Genomic DNA, 22,563 nt, shown 5'->3' with positions numbered 1-22,563 from the left:
CACTCTGGTGCGACTCATATTCAACATATCAATGGTGATGATAAACTAGTCGACACTCTTACCAAGCCACTGCCAAGACCACGTTTCTCGTCACTTGCTTCCAAGATTGGACTTACTCTCCGACCCTTCATCTTGCGGGAGCGTGTCAAGGATATTATAAAAGTCAATGATCAAAACAAGTCCAACAATTTAGTTGTTGGTCACCCGAGTCATACGTGACTCCTCCTACTTCCTCTCCTCTTGTTATGTAAAATAGTTAGTCAAGTATATCCCTTATTCTATGCTTCTATTAATTTGTATCTAGGATTTAGTTAGCTATTGTTTTAGTATAAATATGTACTCCTTGAAATCCCTTTATCTTATCAATACTAATCATATTAAACCGTCTCATTCTTTACACATCCTACCTCCAGGCTCCATCCTTCACAGAGCATGAGCTTGGTCTTACTTGTCATGTGCTCATGAAACAAAACTCAAACTCGAGCTCATCTGTGCTTAAAAAATTGAGCTTCTTATTAAACTTGCGAGGTTAAGCCCAAGCTCAAGCTGAGCCTATATAAAATTGTTAAACAAATACTCTTTGCTAAAAAATGCTACTGCAAAAAAAATATATTATTGTTTATTTTTTCCTAAGGATGTGTTAAGAAATGCTATTGTATTTTCGTATTTATAATTTGTCATATATTTATATTATTTACCCAATTTCAAAGGACACATATTAGTATATTTTATTGCACAACGTTAAATAAATCACACTATATCAATTAAATTAAATAAAAGTAAGTGTAGCCATAAAATCGGGTTTTTCAAATGGGTTTGGGTTCGGAATTCGAACTAATTTGGTCAAGGCTCGAGTGTTAGGTATTAAAATCTTTGGACCATATCCATAAACCCACAAACCTAAAATGGTAGTACAAACGTATAAATACCAAAAGAAGGCTAGCTAATTAATTATGCACTTCAAACCCCTAAAACCTCGTTAAACCCTACAACATGGCTGCCAAAATGGCGCTGTTTTGTGGCCTTTGTCCATTGTACCCACTTTGTGATGCACCCATATTCCCCGTTGGTGCCACAACTCTTGGTGCCTCTCGCTCTCCGTGAAAGTCGAGTAGGCGCTCCGCAGCCGATATGGCCGAAGACAGAGTTTTGGAATTCTGCCTCATGACCTCTTGTTGTGCCCACCTCTTCAACCCGTCAATGAACTCGAATGTCCTATCCGTCTCGGACATTTCGCTAATCTCGAGCATGCACGCTGAGAATTCCCTCACATATTCTCGGATTGATTTGGTGTGCTTGATTTCCTTCAACTTCTTCCGAGCAACAAACTCCGTGTTCTCGGGGTAGAAGTGATCCTTCAAGATCTTCTTGAAGTCGGCCCACGATGTCACCGTAATCGTGCCCGCATCGATTTCCTTGTACCTAGCCCTCCACCACATCTTGGCATCGTCGACTAGATACATGCTTGCCGTGACAACTTCCGCGTCTTCGTCGAGCCCACTTACTCGGAAGTATTGCTCCATATCGAAGATAAAGTTATCGACCGCTTTCGAATCTCTCGCCCCATCGTAGGCACGAGGTGGAGGTGCCTTCACCTTATGGCCCCCCAACGATTTCCCATCGTTGCCCACCGCTTTCACGAGCGTGGCGCAAGTGTTCTCTAACATCTCGACCTTTCGGTGCAGATGATTGATCTCTTCCTCCCGATCATCGGGGATCGCCTCACCGATCGCTTGGATGCGGGTATTCAACCCGTCCACCTTCGTCTCGAGTTCACAAACCGTCTTTTGCAACTCCTCGAGGCTCGCTGCCATTCGCATAACGATGCCCTCGAGTTTGGGAAGCTTGACGTCGATTGAGTCCTCTAAGGCATCCACTCGGTCCTCGATTGTTTCGCCCATTTTCTCGATCTCGATAAACAAATGCGGCTTGCAGACGCCCGTCCGAAGACCGGGCTCTGATACCAAATGTCACGGTCCGGTACTTTAGCCGAACCGTGGCGCGCACCCTTGCCCGAATCTAGGCAAGATGCAAGCGACAAGCTCTTCGGACTAGTGAAGGATCGCTCACTAGCACGATACTCGGGTCTCGGCAACACTCGACAGGATTGCACGAGAGCGTCAGGCACTAGTGTTTGTCAAGCACTAGGCACTCGTAATCGGTCTCGGGTGTGTGAGTCGGGATCCTAGTGTCGATCCCACAAACACGGCTTGTTAGAAAAGTGAAGGCTAAAAGTCGTTCACAACAAAGCAACAACAAGCAATACGAAGGCACAAGGTAGGAAGCAGATTTTCATTCACTAGTACTCCCTAAAGAGGGAAATTTGATTATTACATCCTGGTAGCAGGAAACATTGAATTTACAAGTTTAGTTCAGAATAGCGATATACCTATTTATGGAAACCTATTCTAAAACTACTAAGAAAATACTTACTACAAATGTACAATGGAAATGAAATTACATAAGCATAAAATAAATCTAAGGGCTCAAGTGTGCGGATCGTCACACCCTGCTATCCTCTACCTCCACCACCAACCCTTTCCCTACCAAAGTTAAAATTTCAATTTCTAGAACCGACTTAATTTAATAAAATCACAACTAATTAAGATATAAAAATAGTAAAAGACAAGTATTGCTGCCCAACCCCGCCTAGGCTAACTCTATTTAGAATTAAAATTTATTTTCAATTAAATAAAAAAAGATTATTTTAAAGTTGCATAACTCATAAATTTATCATTAATATATTTTTCTATGACATCCTAAAATTACGATGAAATAAATTATGAGACAAATTTACTCTCGCTATTAATATTTTACTTAAATCAATTGGTTAGCTAATATTGATAATTTCACTACTCCCGTTGTTACTTCTATTACTTTCACTACTATCCCCTCGCCGCTAATATTGTTATTTTGACTATTCAAATGAGTGATTGCTATCATATTACTATATTCAGTGTTATTACAATTCTTTTCTCTACTAACAGAATTACTTTTACTATTTTGACATTCAATTTTAGGAGGCTTATATGTTTCTATAAAAATAATACATATATGCATTAAATCAAATCGAAATAAGTATGAAATATTTTATTTTTTTTGGAAATCTAGCTTAGTTTATTTATCTTATAATATTTTTCAAAATATAACATACTTATATTATATTTGTGTAGGTTAAATAATTAACATCTTTATACTAATTAATACCATCAGTGAGGTATGTTTATTTTTGGGAAAATCTCAATATTCTAGTTTCTATTTTTATAAGGAGAAGAATATTTATGAAAATTTTATGGAAATTTGTATGCTCGTATAATTGAGCATGCAATTAAGAAACTACGTTATTTATAATGAATCAATCAATCAATATATCAATCAATATATCAATATATATATATAAAAGAGGCTTTTTTCAGGCAATTCTAGAGACTCCATGCTTTCTAAAACACCTAAATAGTTTTTAAATTAAATTAATATTATTTTAAAACTAAATCTTAAAAGATATAAAAGATATATAAAAATTAAATTAATTTTATTTTAAAAATAAATCTTAAAAGATAGAGAATTTGATAAGATGTAATTTGATTAGTAAAAGAAACCTAAGCTTCGTATGACTAATGACTATATATATTTATGCTTTTTATTATTGTTTCTCCATATGTAACTTGATTAGCAAAAGAAACCTAGACCCCATATTTATGCTTTTTATTATTGTTTTTCTCTGCCTCTTATTTGTATAATTACTCTATTGAATGAATGAATGTTCTTTGCATGTATATATATTAGAGTGATTATCTTTTTTATTCAATTTGTTTAAACTCCTTAAATGGCTCTACGACGCAACTAATATGAAATATTTGGACTAACAATAATATTACTTGGATGAAACAGGTTAACAAAGCGTAAGATGGCCCCAACAGCGATGCTAATTAACGATGAAGAGAGAGTTGCAGCGGATGTCCTGATCAATGGTGTTGTACAAGAGAAAGCCGCTTTCGAGGGAGACGGTACAAGAGCACAAGGTTTAACATGGAATTACCACAAGGATGGCAAAAACTTGTTGTTCCATGAAAAATATGAATGGTCCGAGCATTCGGTTTCGTCATACCTTGATGTCATTTACCCTTCTAAATTCAGACAACCTCAAATTTTTACCCATCAGGCGCCCCTTCCAGTTGGTTCCAAAGCGGGTCTTGTGTACGCCGATGGTGACGACTCCACTGCTCGAAAATTAAAGTCATGGAGGGGCAACCTTGGCACTATAAGAACAAGTAATGCCAAATCAGTCATTACTTTTGTTAAATCTAGAGCACCGCATGATGCCATTAGCATTCGTCTATGAACAAGTCAATGTTGCTAAAATCAGTGTCCTCGAATTAGAAAAAAAAGGAAGGCATATCTGCAATAAAATCAAATTAAGTTACAAGGTCATCAATTTGTAGAATCGTGCTATAATTATAAGTGTAGATTCATTTGAACAAACAAATTGGGATCTGCAACGCCGTTATGGATCGTAAAATCATAATATCAAGGATGGGATTCTAATAACAATGGTACTATAATGCAATTGCTCCGAATTTGACTCGAATGGATAACATTTTAATTATTACTTTAATAATGAAACATGAAATAATAAGAGGGCATGTCTCTCGAAAATAGACAAGTACAAGCATTTCAATGAACCCATCTTTGCTGGCAATACAAGCTCATGGTCTAGCCGTCTCGGTTTTGGCTCTTCTTGGTAGATTGGTAGCGCTTCTTGAACTTCTCAAGTCTGGAAGATCAATCTGTTGCGTTTTCTTCATTATTTTTGGGTTTTAGTAATGACTTTGGTTAGTACAGCAAATAATTTAACAAAATGGTTATTTTGGAAAATAATGTCACTGCGTTGGCTCTATACAGCAGGAACGATTTGTGCTGGTGGTTGCTTAGATGTTGGGAAAGGGTCGCTTGATAGTCCGCCTCCATTGTGTGGTAAATGAGGAACGCTTTTTTATGGTGATTTATTATTGATGCGTACAATGGACTATTAGAATAGCTACATCCACACACCTGAATCGCTAAATGATATTTTCCTATTGCCTCAGAGGTTCATGCCTGTGTCGTAGTAAAAAGGTTGAATGTGTTACTTTCAACTTATAAAGAGATTTTCTGATGACTCAATATGAGAGTTGCATAACAATTGCATCATAATTCATACCCAAAATATAGTGGTTTCATAGGTGCTGGAAAGTCTGTAAATTTTCTATGCAAGTTAAATTTGTTGAATGCCTCAATTTTTTTTCCTTTTTGATGACTAATCTTTTGAAGAAGTGATTGTTTCGGAACTTCCTTTTGGGTTTGAGGCGTGGATGTTTTTTAGCCTTTGTGGACAGTGGTGGTCAGGAGTATCCCCTACCGACAATTGGGGCAATCTCCTTCGGGGTACTGAAGGCAATTTAATGGGTTGACCCCTCCCAATTTTGACCCCTCCCAAGTTTGACTTTTTCATTCGCAAGAGTCAGGAATCGAACCCCTGACCACTTGTTTAAGAGATGAGAGCCCTTACCATTCACACCAGCCAACTTTGGTTGGTCTTTTACATTCTAAGAGGATGAAGTAGTTGTATATATTTAAATATTGTGTAGTTGTTTCACTCTACGTTGCTCGGACTCGGTCACAAGTATCCGACACGGGTACGTGTCCAAGTGTCGGATTCATCTATTTTATTAAAAAAAATCATGTTTTTGGACTAAAATGAAGTGTCCGAGTGTCCAGTGTCCGACGCAGGTACGTGAGGTAATATCGAAGAGTCCGAGCAACATAGATAAATAATAGAGAAATTACAAAAATATTAATGATAAAATTTAAATAAGATAGAGATTAAAACAGATATATTAATATGTAAATTATCCCCCAAAATTTTATATTTATTTATCAGATATTATTTAAAAAACAAACTCTATCTAATTAATATGATAGAGTTACATTTGTAACAAACACCCTTTAACATGCATATAAAAAGCAACAACAAATACGGTTTTCCTTCCCCATTCTATTTTATGTCTATTATTATTATGTGTTTTTATTTTTATTCTATTGCTTTTGTATAATTTCTTGCAGATTAATTATCGCTAATTGTTTTCCTTCGTATTTTCAGGTGCATGTGGACTCGGCGAAATTGATATTTTATGGTACTCCATGATTATCTATATAGTGTAATTAATTTGTGTTTGAATATGCAATTTTTCGGGCTGATTAATTTAATTTATTTTTATTGTGTCAACATTATGCAACGCATGCGGGATAAAATTTCACAAAAAGAGAAGGGCACTTTTGGGAATAAACAAGCAACAAAAAGACATCAAAAACAATAATGATAAGACATAACATCATTATATATATTATTATAAGCAATAAAGAGACGTTTTTGCAGGTTGAATATCAATTTATTATATATACTTTTATTTTTAAGACCTTCACGTTATTTTATTTCCTTTGTTTAAAATTAAATATTTTTTATGTCTATAAACTGATTTCTTGATACAGGGGTGTATTTTCACAAATTTTGTTGATAATAATATAGTTGGTATCTTTAAATTAATGTATGATTCATTTTTTTATGGCATGTTAATAATTATAATTAGACAAAAATATACAATAATAACACTATTGTCCAATTGATAAATCAAGACAATATAGGAAACCCGTGCAAGTAAGTGTTTCAAGTAAGTTTGTAACCAAGTCCGTTTTAATTAATAAACATCCCCAACAATGTTTTGGAAGCTCAAATATTCAAGACTATATTAGGTTACCCGTATGCATCGAAGAAACCATACTTACCATAATAATTAGAGGTGAACCAATATTATAACCCGTGCAACGCACGGGCACAAAACCTAGTATATAAATATCCTTAACTTATAGCCGAGATTGACATAGAAAAAAAAAAAAAAGCAAAATCAGAAAATTCTTGCAAAGAGTAAAGCTAAAAGACATAAACCCTAAAAACCTTTGAAAACATAGCAAAGATGGCGAGGACGAACGAGAACGATAGAAGAAGTAGTAATCGAAGTATCGACAGGCTGAGCTATCTCCCCGACGACATTCTTATCGGAATTATTTCCCTTCTTCCTCTCCAATTAGCCATCGCTACCGGAACTTTATCCCGTCGATGGCGTGGTCTCTGGTCCAACACAACCTCTATTGACATCGCCTTCCACGAGACTTATAAATTACGTAATCTCGATACCACATTGAATGAAACCATGAGACAAATTACCTCACCTTTTATCCATACCTTCAATATCGATTTTAAAAAATCCTTTGATCTCGACTATTGGGCGCCTCTCATGGATATTGTAATTCGCAACGTTTGTAACCGGAACGTCCATCAACTTAAGGTAACATGGCGTGATGCTGCTTGTTTGTATAATATATATACATTACCAAGTGTTATTTTTCAAACGCAGTCGCTAGTGTCGATTGAATTGGGTTCCAAAAGTGGCTCGGATGATGATTGGCGATTCCCTGAGGATTATGATACCATCAATCTTCCAAATTTGAACAGCTTAACCATTCACTTTGGTCTGAATTATCAATGGATTGAAAAACTAGTTAAGGCTTGTCCGTCACTTGTAAAATTGTCGTTAGATTGCTGGGCTAGCAATATGGTTGTGACTTTGCAAAGCGGTACAATTGTGATTAATGCCCCAAATTTAGAGTACTTGGCTATTTTCGCTCCAAAATGCTTAACCTTTTCTTTTGAGGAGGAACCGATTATGCTGCGTGAAACGAAAATTGAATTTAGTGATCTTCACCAATATCAATCCGATATTTATGAGGCAATTTCTAAAGTAAGGATCCTTACCATTGATATTTCTGCAGTAGATGCCTTATCTACGATGTTACACAATGTTACTCGGCTCACAATTAATATGAAATGGAGCCATAGTTTAAATACTCTGTTGTCATTGTTAAAGATGTGTCCTAAAGTAGATGTTTTGACCCTGAAATTTTGGGGTGTCGATAATTATAACGAGCCGTTGTACCGAAATCCTGGCAATGTAAGCACCTCACGACGAGCACTCAGAAGGATAAAGTCGATAAATGTGGAAATCGATAACTGGGTAACTTATTGCAAGCCTGGGAAATCATTATCACGCCTTATAGTGCATTTGTTAAGAAGCACTTGCAATTTGGAGCACTTCAATCTTAGAGTAAATGATTTTCATCAAGATTGGGACTGGCTGCCGTCGGCTAATTGTTCGAGTAATCAAGAACATGAGTTAAAGTTGTGCAAGAAACTCTATCGATGGCCAACGATCTCCAGTTGTTGTGATGTTGAATTTAATGGGAGATTTTTCAAGATGTCTCGAAAAGATGGTCCCAAAATTACGACTGTCAATGGCAAAGCTGTCTATTTCCATCCTTCCCGGAAAGGTTTCATTTATAAAGAAAAATGATTTATTGTCTTATAATCGTTGGTTGGCGCAGTGGTAGCATGGGGCTGCGCTTGGTAGGGAGGTCTGCGGATCGATCCCCCACAACTGCGATTGGGAGGGGTTTAAATACCGTAATCCTTGGACACGCCCCGAAATCCGGATTAGTCGGCCCAATGTGGTTCGGATTACCGGATGGTTTAGACCAAAAAAAAAACTCAACTTAACATCGGAGGCAAGTATGATGTCTATTAGTAAAAAAGTCCGATGTCTATCATGGTTTTTTGTAGTAGTGATAGTAGAAGTATGTATTGTTTTCGATGATGTTGCAAAGATGTACGAGTATTTCGTTTTGAATCTTTGATTGTTAAGTACTACTCCGTCGTTGATTTAGATTTCTTCCTGTTAACCGTAAAACAAGCTCAAAATATGTTCTACACAACAATGAAAATGTGAGTATCCGTCTCCTCCAGGATATAAATATAATAGCAGAATTGATCAAGATGTCTCCATTACTCGAAGATTTGTCTTTAAAGTTGGAGGATAAAGGTACGAGTTGCAATATTATGAACTATTCGCATCAAAATTTAAGGCGTTTGTCGTTGAAATTGGATATCAATTACAAAATCGAAGTTGTGATTAATGCCCCAAAATTAGATTATTTGGATGTTTGTGGTCGATATGACACGGTATTTTTTTTTGAGGAGGAACCAGTCGCGTTAAGCGAAGCAAAAATCCAACTTGATGACGATATGCCTTGTGGTGAAGGAAAGAGGTCGATGATACCATTTTATGAAGCGATTTCTAATGTCGAAACTCTTACATTGGATGTTTTGGTACTACATTATTTCTCTACTGTTTTCAGTAATGCAACTCGTCTTACACTTAATATGCGAACGTGCTATAAAATTGAAATACTGTCGTCATTACTGGATATGTGTCCTGCGTTGGACGTTTTAACCATCAAATTTGGAGATGTTTCTAGCCATTTCAGATGGAACTTGAATCCCCCGAAGCATGACCATGTACGCACCATACCACGAGTTGTCAAGCGGATAGAGATCGAATACTTTTTGGGCGAACATTATTACGAGCCTGTACAGTCTTTCTTAGAACTAGTTGACTACTTGTTATTTAGCAGCAGCATTGCTTCAGAGCACTTCAATTTTAGTTTAACCGGTGATAAATATCGCGAAATGGAATGTGTAGACCGTGAAAAAAGAATGGAATTAGACTTGTGTAAGGTATTCAACAAGCTTCCATTGACATGGATAGAAGGTGAGATCGAATTTGTTGGGGAGTATTTTAAGATGTCCAAAAGTTCGAGGAGCAAGTCGCAAAGTTATCAATTTTAGTTGTTCGTCAGGAGACGATTTCAAATTTTAGAAAGAATAATTGATTTTACGTTTTTTTTAACAATTGTACCTTGTTAATTTATCAATAATTTGATACTACTTGTCTATTTTTTATTTGCAGTTTACATTGTTATTGATCTATTCTTGGCAGGAGTCTTTGAGACATTGCGATGAAATTATACGGCGTCGTTGTTAGAGAGCTCCATATGTCTATAGTCATATTCAAATTAAATTAATTTTTTAATTAAAGTAAAATAAAAGTCTAAATACAAGTTTCTAATCTTTATTAGAGAATAATTTAAAGCATATTTGCAATATTAAACAAAAATATAAACTTATATTTTTAGATATGTGAAAAAAAAAATCATTAAAGTAATTTGAGAAATTTATAAAATTAAATTATTACTTAGTGATTAAAAAAATTCATTAATATATACATTTCATGACATTGCTCAATTTATTAAATAGTTTACATTTCAATATTTTTTTCACAGCAAAATATAATAATGTGAAACATGAAAAAAAAAATGTGTTAATTTAGTATAATAATAAGTAATAGAGGAATAAAAACTCTATAAATACTGCGCAATAATCTAAATTAGTATTTAAATAAACGGGTTAAATTTATTTTCATTTGCGGTAAAAGTCAAATTAGGTAGTACTCAGTCAAATCATAACTCAACCAAAACACCGGGAAGATCTTGTGAAAGAGTGAAAACCCTTAAACGTTAAACTCCTGAACTCTCTTTAGCCACTTTAAACCTCATCGATGGCCGTCGAAGAAAAGGCGAAGAAGAGACGGAGGAAAAATAACAACTTTCAAAGTGTAGAACAAACAAATGACCTGCTGAGTTCACTCCATGACGATATACTTATCGTGATTATCTCCTGTCTTCCTCTTCGATCAGCCGTTGTCACCGGGTTACTTTCCCATCGATGGCGTGGTCTATGGAAGAACATATCCTCCATTATCATGACCGATCCTAAGTCTGATTATAATTTTCTATTCTCTGATGTATTTCTTAACGTCATGATGCAAATTAAGTCCTCTTTCATCCATCGTTTCCATCTCGTATTTGAGGGTAATGTTTCGAGAATGCATTGGCTGGAATGTCCGTGAACTCAAGTTAACGTGGCCTTATTTTTCGTGTAAGTCTCAGGTTCTGTTGCCTAGCTATATTTTTCAAGCGCGGTCACTCGTATCCATTAGCTTGGACTCAACGTTCCGTTGGGAGTTGCCTATTGGTGCCGATTCAATCATTCTACCCAATTTGAAGAGTCTAAGCCTTCATTTTCGCTATTTTAATTGCGAGTGCCTAGGAAAGCTTATCAAATCCTGTCTATCGCTTGAAGAATTGTCTTTAAAGTGCGTAGATAATTCGTCAAATGGTTATTTGAAATGTTCGAATCAAAATCTAAGACGATTATTTATAAACTGGAGGTCCGAGGGTAAAATCAAAATTGTGATTAACGCCCCAAAATTAGAGTATCTGAATATTTGTGCTCCGGTAGCTGCGGTAATTTGCCTTGAAGAAGAACCAATTGCGTTGCGTGAAGCTAAGCTCCAAATTAGTGAAAAGCATTATCGTCTAGACGATGAAGAAAAGAAGTTGAAATCAAAATTTTATGAAGCGATTTCGAGTGTTGGCTTGATTACTCTGGATGTTGCAGTACTAGATTGCATACGTACCGTGTTTTTGTTAAATTCAACAACGGGCATGGGCCGCACCCAAACGGAGGAGAAAGAGTCCACAACTTAGGCCCAAGAGGGTTCCACTCTAAAACCAATTGGCGATAGAGGGAGTAGCCCCTTGCCTTATAAAGTGGTAATTCTTCACCTCTTTTATCAATGTGGGACAACCCTCACATGTGGAACTTTGGGTTTCTTCAGTTTTGCAATGTTACTAGGCTTACATTAAACATCAAAAATTACGTCGATACCCTTGATACTAATTTAGTGTTGTCATTACTGAAATTATGCCCCGTGCTAGACGTTTTTGCTCTAAAACTTGAAGACGTTTATACTAATACTAAGAATATACCGTGGTTGAAACTCCCCTCACATTCTCGCCGTTCAAGCACCTTACATCGAGTACTCAAGAGGGTGGAGGTAGAAATCGACTGGTGGGATTACAGAGTCCCATCAAAATATTTCGTGGAGTTAGTAGGATTCTTGTTACTAAGTAACACTATCGATTCAGAGCATTTCCATTTTAGGTTACGTGCTGTGAGATATTGTAAAAAGGAAACTGTAGAACGTATAAAAAAGAATGGAAATAGATTTATGCAGGATATTTCATCAAGCTCCAATGGTTTCAAAGGGACATGAGGTTGAATTTGTAGGGGAGTTTTACAAGCTGTCTCGTCGGAAATTTCCAAGAGCAAATCGGGAAATCATCTATTTTAGTTGTTCGCAACCACGAATAGAAGTTGCCGTTTATATTATATTACAAAGTTACAATAGGCAGGAGTCTATGAAACATTGTGATACAATGAGTCAATGATTGTTTAAGTTGCCGTTTATATTATCTTACAATTATTGTTGGTTTCGTGATGTTTCCGCTGCAAGTTCATAACTCTGACAATTTTCGTATCATAAATTAAATATATGTTTCTCATAAATTGATAAGTTAATAGATAGAGCTAAGCATAAATTACAGAGTACATATAAATACCATAGAATCATGCAGATGTCAGCTAGTTTAATGGGTGATACACTCATGACCTCAGTTCAAACCCCGTCAGTAGCATATTCACTCATGTGACTCCCTTCACACACAAAAAAAATATGATAAAATTGCTAGGAATTAAAAGGCAGAGGGATAACTTCATCTACTGCTTGTCAACCTTTTCAACCGACCATTCGAAACATATTTGTGAAACATCCCTACAAATTCAACCTCAAATTGCCTTGATGCCATATAATACTTGCATAGTAGCTTGCACAAATTCAACTCTTCTTTTCGTCTAAGATTTAAATTACTTTTCTGTGCGAAATGTTTAGGACAGCCCACCCTTAAACAGAAGTGATCTATGTCTATATCCCCGCTTAACAAGTACTGTGCTAACTTTAGGAATGATTGTGCAACCTTATGATATGTCCAGCCACCTTCGATCTCTATCCTCTTGAGTACTCGTCGTGAGGTTCCTCCTATACGGCCAGGATTCACGAGGGTTGTATGTCTATCCTCGATACTTATATCCCACAAGTCTAGGGTAAGAAGGTCTAATAAAGGACATAACTCGATTAATGACAGCACGATCTCAATGTTGTGGCACAATTTCATATTTAGTGCAAAGTCGATTTACGTTGCCAAAGACGGTAGACACATTATCTAGTACAAAAACGTCAAGCTTAAGGAACCTAGCATTACTAATAGCCCCATAAAATTCCGACATTGCCTTGTTTTGATCCGCGGATAAATGTTCATTGCTGCCGCTGTTAATTTCTGCTTCATAGAACGAAAGAGGTTTCTGTTCAAAGCGAAATATGACGGATTTTAGAGTATGCGTAACCAACTGCTCTGTTGTAACGGAGGCGTCCCGTTACCCAAATAGTTAATTGATCAGGCGATAAGAACAATAAATAACGAATGTAAAAGTTGACACAAAGATTTACGTGGTTCACCAGTAAAATAACTGGCTACGTCCACCCTGCGAGGAGATCAAATTTCACTATGTGGAGAAAATAGTACAACAGTAGACCGGTACACACGCGCTCAATATGAGCCAAAAGTATACCCTATTCTACCAACAAATATAGTAGTCTCAAAGGAACAAAAGAGACTACCCCAATAAGACGAAGGACAAATAATCTTGAGGCCTACCAAGATCTGAACAAACTCCTCCGATCTTCAAAGACAGACGAACACCAATAATAGAGCCCGGAACAAATTGAGTTTTCTTCTTCAGAAGGAACCTCACAAATCGACCCTCTTTATTGTGCTCTCAAATCTCTCTCTTTTAATTAACCTAGAATAAAACTTGGGTCTTTATATATTTATTCCACCCAAGATAAAATATCTAGACTAAATAAGAATAAACTAATAGGAAATAATTATTTCCTAATCTCAATATAATACGGTAGGAAGTAGAAACTACTAATTAACAAAGCCACGGAGACTTAACATATAGTCAACTTGACTAATTAAATGTGGGACCCATTGTGTTTCTTAAACCAAGGCCATGTATATAGCCAAACACAGGAAGATAAACGACCTGCGTAGGAAACTCACGACCCGCATTCCACTCGGCAATCCCCTTTGTCTTTGTTTCTAACTTCTTTGGCCCTGTTCTTTTGGACTTCAAGTCACTTAATTTAAGTTCACTTCAGATCCTATAAGTTGATTCGATTCGATTCAGATCCTATAAGTTGATTCGAGATCCAATAAGTTCGATTCGATTCGAGATCCTATAAGTTGATTCGATTCGAGATCTTATAAGTTGATTCGAGATCCTATAAGTTGATTCGATTGATTCGAGATCCTATAAGTCGGATTCAGATCCTATACCTCACTTAATTTAAGTTAACTTCGGATCCTATAAGTTAAGTTAAGTTAAGTTGAATCCTATAAGTTAAGTTAAGTTGATTCGAGATCCTATAAGTTGATTCGGATCCTATAAGTTCGATTCGATTCGGATCCTATAAGTTCGGATTCGATTCGAGATCCAATAAGTTGATTCGAGATCCTATAAGTTCGATTCGATTCGATTCGAGATCCTATAAGTTCAGTTCAGTTCAGATCAGATAAGTTTCAGTCCAAAAGAACAGGGCCTTTGTTACTTGTCTTTGCTTAATCCGTCTTCGACACAAATTCAAGGCACAAATTCCTAACAAATCTCCACCTTGACTTGAATTATCCAAACACGAACCAAAACAAGAGAACCAAACCGAAATCAGCTTCAACGGAATCGATCCTCAAGTCACTACCTGTCCCGATAGTCTCCACTTTGACTTGAACACAACTCACAAAACGGACAAACGAACCAAGTGTGCAACAAATGTGACCAAATATACAAAGTACCCAATGTAGCAAGCTGCGACTACCAAATGTACTAAGTACCCAACATATCTTATACCAATAGGAAGGCCAAACGTAGCAAACTCCGAAGAGGACAAAAACTACCAAACGCCAACACAAATATATGAGATATCAAATGTCACTATGATGGAACGGTGTACCAAAAACAACGCACACAAGACTCCAAACAAAATCTCCTCCAAACTACATGGCTAAATGTACCGTCGTACCAAACTGTCCCAAAAGAAACACAAACGTCACGAACAAAACAAATGTCTCACTTGAGTATACTAGGTGTCATGACCACCACAGAAATGCCTACACCAAGGCAACAAAACTCAAGCCGAAACCAAACAAAAACAAACATTCTAAGTGAGCACAAATTACCTCCATCAAAGGTACAAATTGTTAGACAAGATAGTCCAACCCAAAAGCTCCAAAGAATAAACTCCCGTCGAAGTTTCAAATGACCCCTTATGAGGTCCCAAACGGCTCTCTTTCAAGAGCCACAAACAGCTCCACCTGGAGCCTCAAACCACCCCACCTCTTGGGGCGCAGACCGCCTCATTGAGGCGCAGAGACAAAAGTAGATAGCTTGTCTTGAGAACCCTGTAGCTTGACCTGTACCGGAATAGACTCCACCTTACTGTCAACACTACCATTCTCACTAAAGCTATCCAAACCCGAATTATCCAGAATATCACCAAGTGACCCAAGTGACCCAAACTGGATGTGCTTCAAAGTATCGTTCACATATCCAAGTTGCATATGCCCCAACTTAGACTCGAGAGAGACAGAAGAACGATTACCTGATGCTCCAACAGTCAGCAGAGTGCCATGAAGGACATAAATAGTTCCTTCCTTAACACCCCTCCAAGTAACAGAAGAACCCTTACCAACGCACAACGATCCACCATCACCTTGAAAACTGTAGCCCTGATCAACTAACATCCCAAGTGATATAAGATTTCTCTTCAAACGTGGAACATGCCTAACACCTTCTAGGAAGACAACAACACCATCACATGTCCTAACCCGAATAGTCCCAACTCCAAGCACCTCACAAATAGACCCGTCACCCATGGCAACATTAACCCCATGTGAAGCTTCATAAGAAGTAAACCATTCCCTAAAAGGACACATATGATAAACGCATCCCGTATCCAAAATCCAACTATCCGAAGAACGTGGAACAACATCAACAACGAGAGCATAATCTTCCTCGAATCATATTTGGCAACCTTTTGTGCAACTTGTGAAACACCGACTTCCTTCAACTTAGGACACCGATTTTTCCAATGACCTGGTTCTTTGCGATGTAATGCGAGACATTCTTACGAGGACCCTTAGACTTGGCTTTACCCTTACTAGAACCCTCCGAATTCACAACAAGCCCTACAGGACTACTGTCTACAACACCACCTGACGCTACTCGGCGCAAATCCCTAGTGTGAAGCGCCGACCTCACTTCCTCTAGGGTCAAAGAATCTTTACCAACAACAAACGACTCCACAAAAGTCTCAAACGAATTTGGCAAAGAAACTAACAAAATTAAGGCAACATCCTCATCATCTACCTTAACATCTAAATTACGTAAATCAAGTAAAATAGAGTTAAGACGGTCTAGATGGTCCTTGAGAGACGTACCTTCTTGCATACGAAGACCAAACAAACGCTGCTTAAGAAGCAACTTGTTGGTTAGAGTCTTTGTCATATACAAAGATTCCAACTTCAACCACAAACCTATAGCAGTTTCCTCATCGGCAACCTCAACCATAACGTGATCAGATAAACATAACATAATTAAAGAATGAGCCTTCTCCTCTAAGACTACATCTGCATCTGTCTTTTGCCGCATCGACAAACTACTATTTGAATTTGCCTTTGAGATAACAGACCAGACGCCTTGCTGTCTAAGAAAAGCTCTCATCTTTAACTGCCACAGCCCAAAACTATTTCTCCCAGTGAACTTTTCAACATTCAAAACATTCGTTCCCGACATCTTTTCACCCCAAAATCAAGAAACCCAAGTAACGCCTAAAAGACAACTAACGCGGAAGCAGATCCCAAATCAGAACCTTAGCTCTGATACCAATTGTTGTAACGGAGGCGTCCCGTTACCCAAATAGTTAATTGATCAGGCGATAAGAACAATAAATAACGAATGTAAAAGTTGACACAAAGATTTACGTGGTTCACCAAGATAAAATAGCGGCTACGTCCACCGCGAGGAGATCAAATTTCACTATGTGGAGAAAATAGTACAACAAAGAGACCGGTACACACGCGCTCAATATGAGCCAAAAGTATACTCTATTCTATCAACAAATATAGTAGTCTCAAAGGAACAAAAGAGACTACCCCAATAAGACGAAGGACAAATAATCTTGAGGCCTACCAAGATCTGAACAAACTCCTCCGATCTTCAAAGACAGACGAACACCAATAATAGAGCCCGGAACAAATTGAGTTTTCTTCTTCAGAAGGAACCTCACAAATCGACCCTCTTTATTGTGCTCTCAAATCTCTCTCTTTTAATTAACCTAGAATAAAACTTGGGTCTTTATATATTTATTCCACCCAAGATAAAATATCTAGACTAAATAAGAATAAACTAATAGGAAATAATTATTTCCTAATCTCAATATAATACGGTAGGAAGTAGAAACTACTAATTAACAAAGCCACGGAGACTTAACATATAGTCAACTTGACTAATTAAATGTGGGACCCATTGTGTTTCTTAAACCAAGGCCATGTATATAGCCAAACACAGGAAGATAAACGACCTGCGTAGGAAACTCACGACCCGCATTCCACTCGGCAATCCCCTTTGTCTTTGTTTCTAACTTCTTTGGCCCTGTTCTTTTGGACTTCAAGTCACTTAATTTAAGTTCACTTCAGATCCTATAAGTTCGATTCGATTCGATTCGAGATCCTATAAGTTCGATTCGAGATCCAATAAGTTCGATTCGATTCGAGATCCTATAAGTTCGATTCGATTCAGATCTTATAAGTTGATTCGAGATCCTATAAGTTGATTCGATTCGATTCAGATCCTATAAGTTCAGTTCAGATCCTATACCTCACTTAATTTAAGTTAACTTCAGATCCTATAAGTTAAGTTAAGTTAAGTTCAGATCCTATAAGTTAAGTTAAGTTCAGTTCAGATCCTATAAGTTCAGTTCAGATCCTATAAGTTCAGTTCAGTTCAGATCCTATAAGTTCGATTCGATTCGAGATCCAATAAGTTGATTCGAGATCCTATAAGTTGATTCGATTCGATTCGAGATCCTATAAGTTGATTCGATTCAGATCGATAAGTTTGATCCAAAAGAACAGGCCTTTGTTACTTGTCTTTGCTTAATCCGTCTTCGACACAAATTCAAGGCACAAATTCCTAACAAATCTCCACCTTGACTTGAATTATCCAAACACGAACCAAAACAAGAGAACCAAACCGAAATCAGCTTCAACGGAATCGATCCTCAAGTCACTACCTGTCCCGATAGTCTCCACTTTGACTTGAACACAACTCACAAAACGGACAAACGAACCAAGTGTGCAACAAATGTGACCAAATATACAAAGTACCCAATGTAGCAAGCTGCGACTACCAAATGTACTAAGTACCCAACATATCTTATACCAATAGGAAGGCCAAACGTAGCAAACTCCGAAGAGGACAAAAACTACCAAACGCCAACACAAATATATGAGATATCAAATGTCACTATGATGGAACGGTGTACCAAAAACAACGCACACAAGACTCCAAACAAAATCTCCTCCAAACTACATGGCTAAATGTACCGTCGTACCAAACTGTCCCAAAAGAAACACAAACGCCACGAACAAAACAAATGTCTCACTTGAGTATACTAGGTGTCATGACCACCACAGAAATGCCTACACCAAGGCAACAAAACTCAAGCCGAAACCAAAACAAAAAACAAACATTCTAAGTGAGCACAAATTACCTCCATCAAAGGTACAAATTGTTAGACAAGATAGTCCAACCCAAAAGCTCCAAAGAATAAACTCCCGTCGAAGTTTCAAATGACCCCTTATGAGGTCCCAAACGGCTCTCTTTCAAGAGCCACAAACAGCTCCACCTGGAGCCTCAAACCACCCCACCTCTTGGGGCGCAGACCGCCTTACCGAGGCGCAGAGACAAAAGTAGATAGCTTGTCTTGAGAACCCGTAGCTTGACTGTGTACCGGAATAGACTCCACCTTACTGTCAACACTACCATTCTCACTAAAGCTATCCAAACCCGAATTATCCAGAATATCACCAAGTGACCCAAGTGACCCAAACTGGATGTGCTTCAAAGTATCGTTCACATATCCAAGTTGCATATGCCCCAACTTAGACTCGAGAGAGACAGAAGAACGATTACCTGATGCTCCAACAGTCAGCAGAGTGCCATGAAGGACATAAATAGTTCCTTCCTTAACACCCCTCCAAGTAACAGAAGAACCCTTACCAACGCACAACGATCCACCATCACCTTGAAAACTGTAGCCCTGATCAACTAACATCCCAAGTGATATAAGATTTCTCTTCAAACGTGGAACATGCCTAACACCTTCTAGGAAGACAACAACACCATCACATGTCCTAACCCGAATAGTCCCAACTCCAAGCACCTCACAAATAGACCCGTCACCCATGGCAACATTAACCCCATGTAAAGCTTCATAAGAAGTAAACCATTCCCTAAAAGGACACATATGATAAACGCATCCCGTATCCAAAATCCAACTATCCGAAGAACGTGGAACAACATCAACAACGAGAGCATAATCTTCCTCAGAATCATATTTGGCAACCTTTTGTGCAATGAAATAAAACACCGACTTCCTTCAACTTAGGACACCGATTTTTCCAATGACCTGGTTCTTTGCGAATTGAGACATTCTTACGAGGACCCTTAGACTTGGCTTTACCCTTACTAGAACCCTCCGAATTCACAACAAGCCCTACAGGACTACTGTCTACAACACCACCTGACGCTACTCGGCGCAAATCCCTAGTGTGAAGCGCCGACCTCACTTCCTCTAGGGTCAAAGAATCTTTACCAACAACAAACGACTCCACAAAAGTCTCAAACGAATTTGGCAAAGAAACTAACAAAATTAAGGCAACATCCTCATCATCTACCTTAACATCTAAATTACGTAAATCAAGTAAAATAGAGTTAAGACGGTCTAGATGGTCCTTGAGAGACGTACCTTCTTGCATACGAAGACCAAACAAACGCTGCTTAAGAAGCAACTTGTTGGTTAGAGTCTTTGTCATATACAAAGATTCCAACTTCAACCACAAACCTATAGCAGTTTCCTCATCGGCAACCTCAACCATAACGTGATCAGATAAACATAACATAATTAAAGAATGAGCCTTCTCCTCTAAGACTACATCTGCATCTGTCTTTGCTGCATCAGACGAACTACCTGCTGAATTTGCCTTTGAGATAACAGACCAGACGCCTTGCTGTCTAAGCAAAGCTCTCATCTTTAACTGCCACAGCCCAAAACTATTTCTCCCAATGAACTTTTCAACATTCAAAACATTCGTTCCCGACATCTTTTCACCCCAAAATCAAGAAACCCAAGTAACGCCTAAAAGACAACTAACGCGGAAGCAGATCCCAAATCAGAACCTTAGCTCTGATACCAATTGTTGTAACGGAGGCGTCCCGTTACCCAAATAGTTAATTGATTAGGCGATAAGAACAATAAATAACGAATGTAAAAGTTGACACAAAGATTTACGTGGTTCACCAGTAAAATAACTGGCTACGTCCACCCTGCGAGGAGATCAAATTTCACTATGTGGAGAAAATAGTACAACAGTAGACCGGTACACACGCGCTCAATATGAGCCAAAAGTATACTCTATTCTATCAACAAATATAGTAGTCTCAAAGGAACAAAAGAGACTACCCCAATAAGACGAAGGACAAATAATCTTGAGGCCTACCAAGATCTGAACAAACTCCTCCGATCTTCAAAGACAGACGAACACCAATAATAGAGCCCGGAACAAATTGAGTTTTCTTCTTCAGAAGGAACCTCACAAATCGACCCTCTTTATTGTGCTCTCAAATCTCTCTCTTTTAATTAACCTAGAATAAAACTTGGGTCTTTATATATTTATTCCACCCAAGATAAAATATCTAGACTAAATAAGAATAAACTAATAGGAAATAATTATTTCCTAATCTCAATATAATACGGTAGGAAGTAGAAACTACTAATTAACAAAGCCACGGAGACTTAACATATAGTCAACTTGACTAATTAAATGTGGGACCCATTGTGTTTCTTAAACCAAGGTCATGTATATAGCCAAACACAGGAAGATAAACGACCTGCGTAGGAAACTCACGACCCGCATTCCACTCGGCAATCCCCTTTGTCTTTGTTTCTAACTTCTTTGTTACTTGTCTTTGCTTAATCCGTCTTCGACACAAATTCAAGGCACAAATTCCTAACATGCTCCAACTTTGGGGTATTAAGCACAACTATGATATTCCCTATAATACTTGTGTGGATATCCAACCGTCTTAAATTTCGATTGGAAATCATAATATCATGTTGAAATCCATCGCAATAGAAGAATTCAAAAAGCAAATCCTCGAGAGATGGACAAGCCTTCAATAGCGGACATTGCGGTCACAAGCTTGCCGAAGAATTCTAAAAGCAACTCAAAATCGAAAGGAAATTGGTTAAGCAACAATCTTTTCAAATTCGGAAGATTGATTTGATCAGGCAACTGCAAACCAAATATCGACGTTAACTTGAGTTCACGGACATTGCGGTCACAAGCTTGCTGAAGCAAAGAATCCAAAGGAGGCGGCCAGATCGTGTTTTTACCTTGATCTATTGATTCGATAACAAAACGGTCTATTGACGGTGAGGTAATATGCGTCATGAACTCAGGAAAGTGCGTTAATTCATGGCTGCCGATATTTATAGAGGTCACGTTAGTCCAAAGACCACGCCATTGACGGGATAAAGACCCAGTAACGATGGCTAATCGGAGAGGAAGCAAAGAGATAATTCCGATAAGGATTTCGACAGGAAGAATGCTGAGCCTGTCATAGCTTTGTTTTCTACGTTTGATAGTCATCTATGTTTTCTACGAAAAAGGTTTAAGCGTGTGTGCCGTGTGTATTTGACCTAATTTTTTTCAACTGACGACTTCCAAGTCTAATGGTCCAACTAGGGGTGTTAACGAGAAGAGCCGAGCCCGAGCTTGGTCTTGCCCGACTTGTGCTCAAGAACCAAAACTCGAGCTCGAGCAGGTCTCGAGCTTACCCGAAATTGAAAAAAAGGTGCTCGTTTTCAAGCTTGCGAGCTTTAATGTGAGATCAAGCCAAAATCGGGCCCAAACCGAGCCTATATATAATTGCCAATTTTTTGATTTTTTCTCCCGATACTTTCAATAAGAAAGCTCGAAGGTTATATGTAGAAATATTTGGCAATAGGTGAGACATTTGATATGTGTGATACAAATATATCTAATCACACAAGTTCGAGTCGCTCGCGAGCTTTTTAGGTCGAGCCAGCGTTTGCTCGGCTTGACTCGATAAGCTCTCGAGCCAGCTTTTGCTCGGGTGAATCCACAAGAAGATCAAGGTATTAAATACTAATACGTCTTAAATTATAATTCAAGTTAGCTACACAAATAAAGGAGTTGGTTAATATTAAACTAATTAACCAAATTAATAAATAACCAAGTCTACTTGCTAAACTA

The 22,563-nt window shown here is 37.8% G+C and overlaps 2 protein-coding genes across 2 annotated transcripts; both read left to right on the top strand.

The window, feature by feature from the left end:
- The first annotated feature begins 7,009 nt into the window (after nucleotides 1-7,009).
- On the top strand, nucleotides 7,010-9,885 carry LOC141645939 (F-box/LRR-repeat protein At3g26922-like). Its single transcript, XM_074454112.1, has 2 exons — nucleotides 7,010-8,461; nucleotides 8,625-9,885. The coding sequence occupies exon 1, from the start codon at nucleotides 7,011-7,013 to the stop codon at nucleotides 8,442-8,444; it is 1,434 nt and encodes a 477-aa protein (XP_074310213.1). The 5' UTR covers nucleotide 7,010; the 3' UTR covers nucleotides 8,445-8,461; nucleotides 8,625-9,885.
- A 659-nt stretch (nucleotides 9,886-10,544) lies between these two features.
- On the top strand, nucleotides 10,545-12,104 carry LOC141627416 (F-box/LRR-repeat protein At3g26922-like). The gene is made up of 3 exons (XM_074440720.1): nucleotides 10,545-10,857; nucleotides 10,964-11,445; nucleotides 11,667-12,104. The coding sequence occupies exons 1-3, from the start codon at nucleotides 10,545-10,547 to the stop codon at nucleotides 12,102-12,104; spliced, it is 1,233 nt and encodes a 410-aa protein (XP_074296821.1).
- The last annotated feature ends 10,459 nt before the right edge of the window (nucleotides 12,105-22,563 follow it).

The sequence above is a fragment of the Silene latifolia genome, chromosome 1 (genome assembly GCF_048544455.1).
Source record: "Silene latifolia isolate original U9 population chromosome 1, ASM4854445v1, whole genome shotgun sequence".
Classification (NCBI taxonomy): Eukaryota; Viridiplantae; Streptophyta; class Magnoliopsida; order Caryophyllales; family Caryophyllaceae; genus Silene; species Silene latifolia.
Note: the sequence above shows the minus strand (reverse complement) of the source record. Positions and strands in the feature narration are given on the sequence as shown.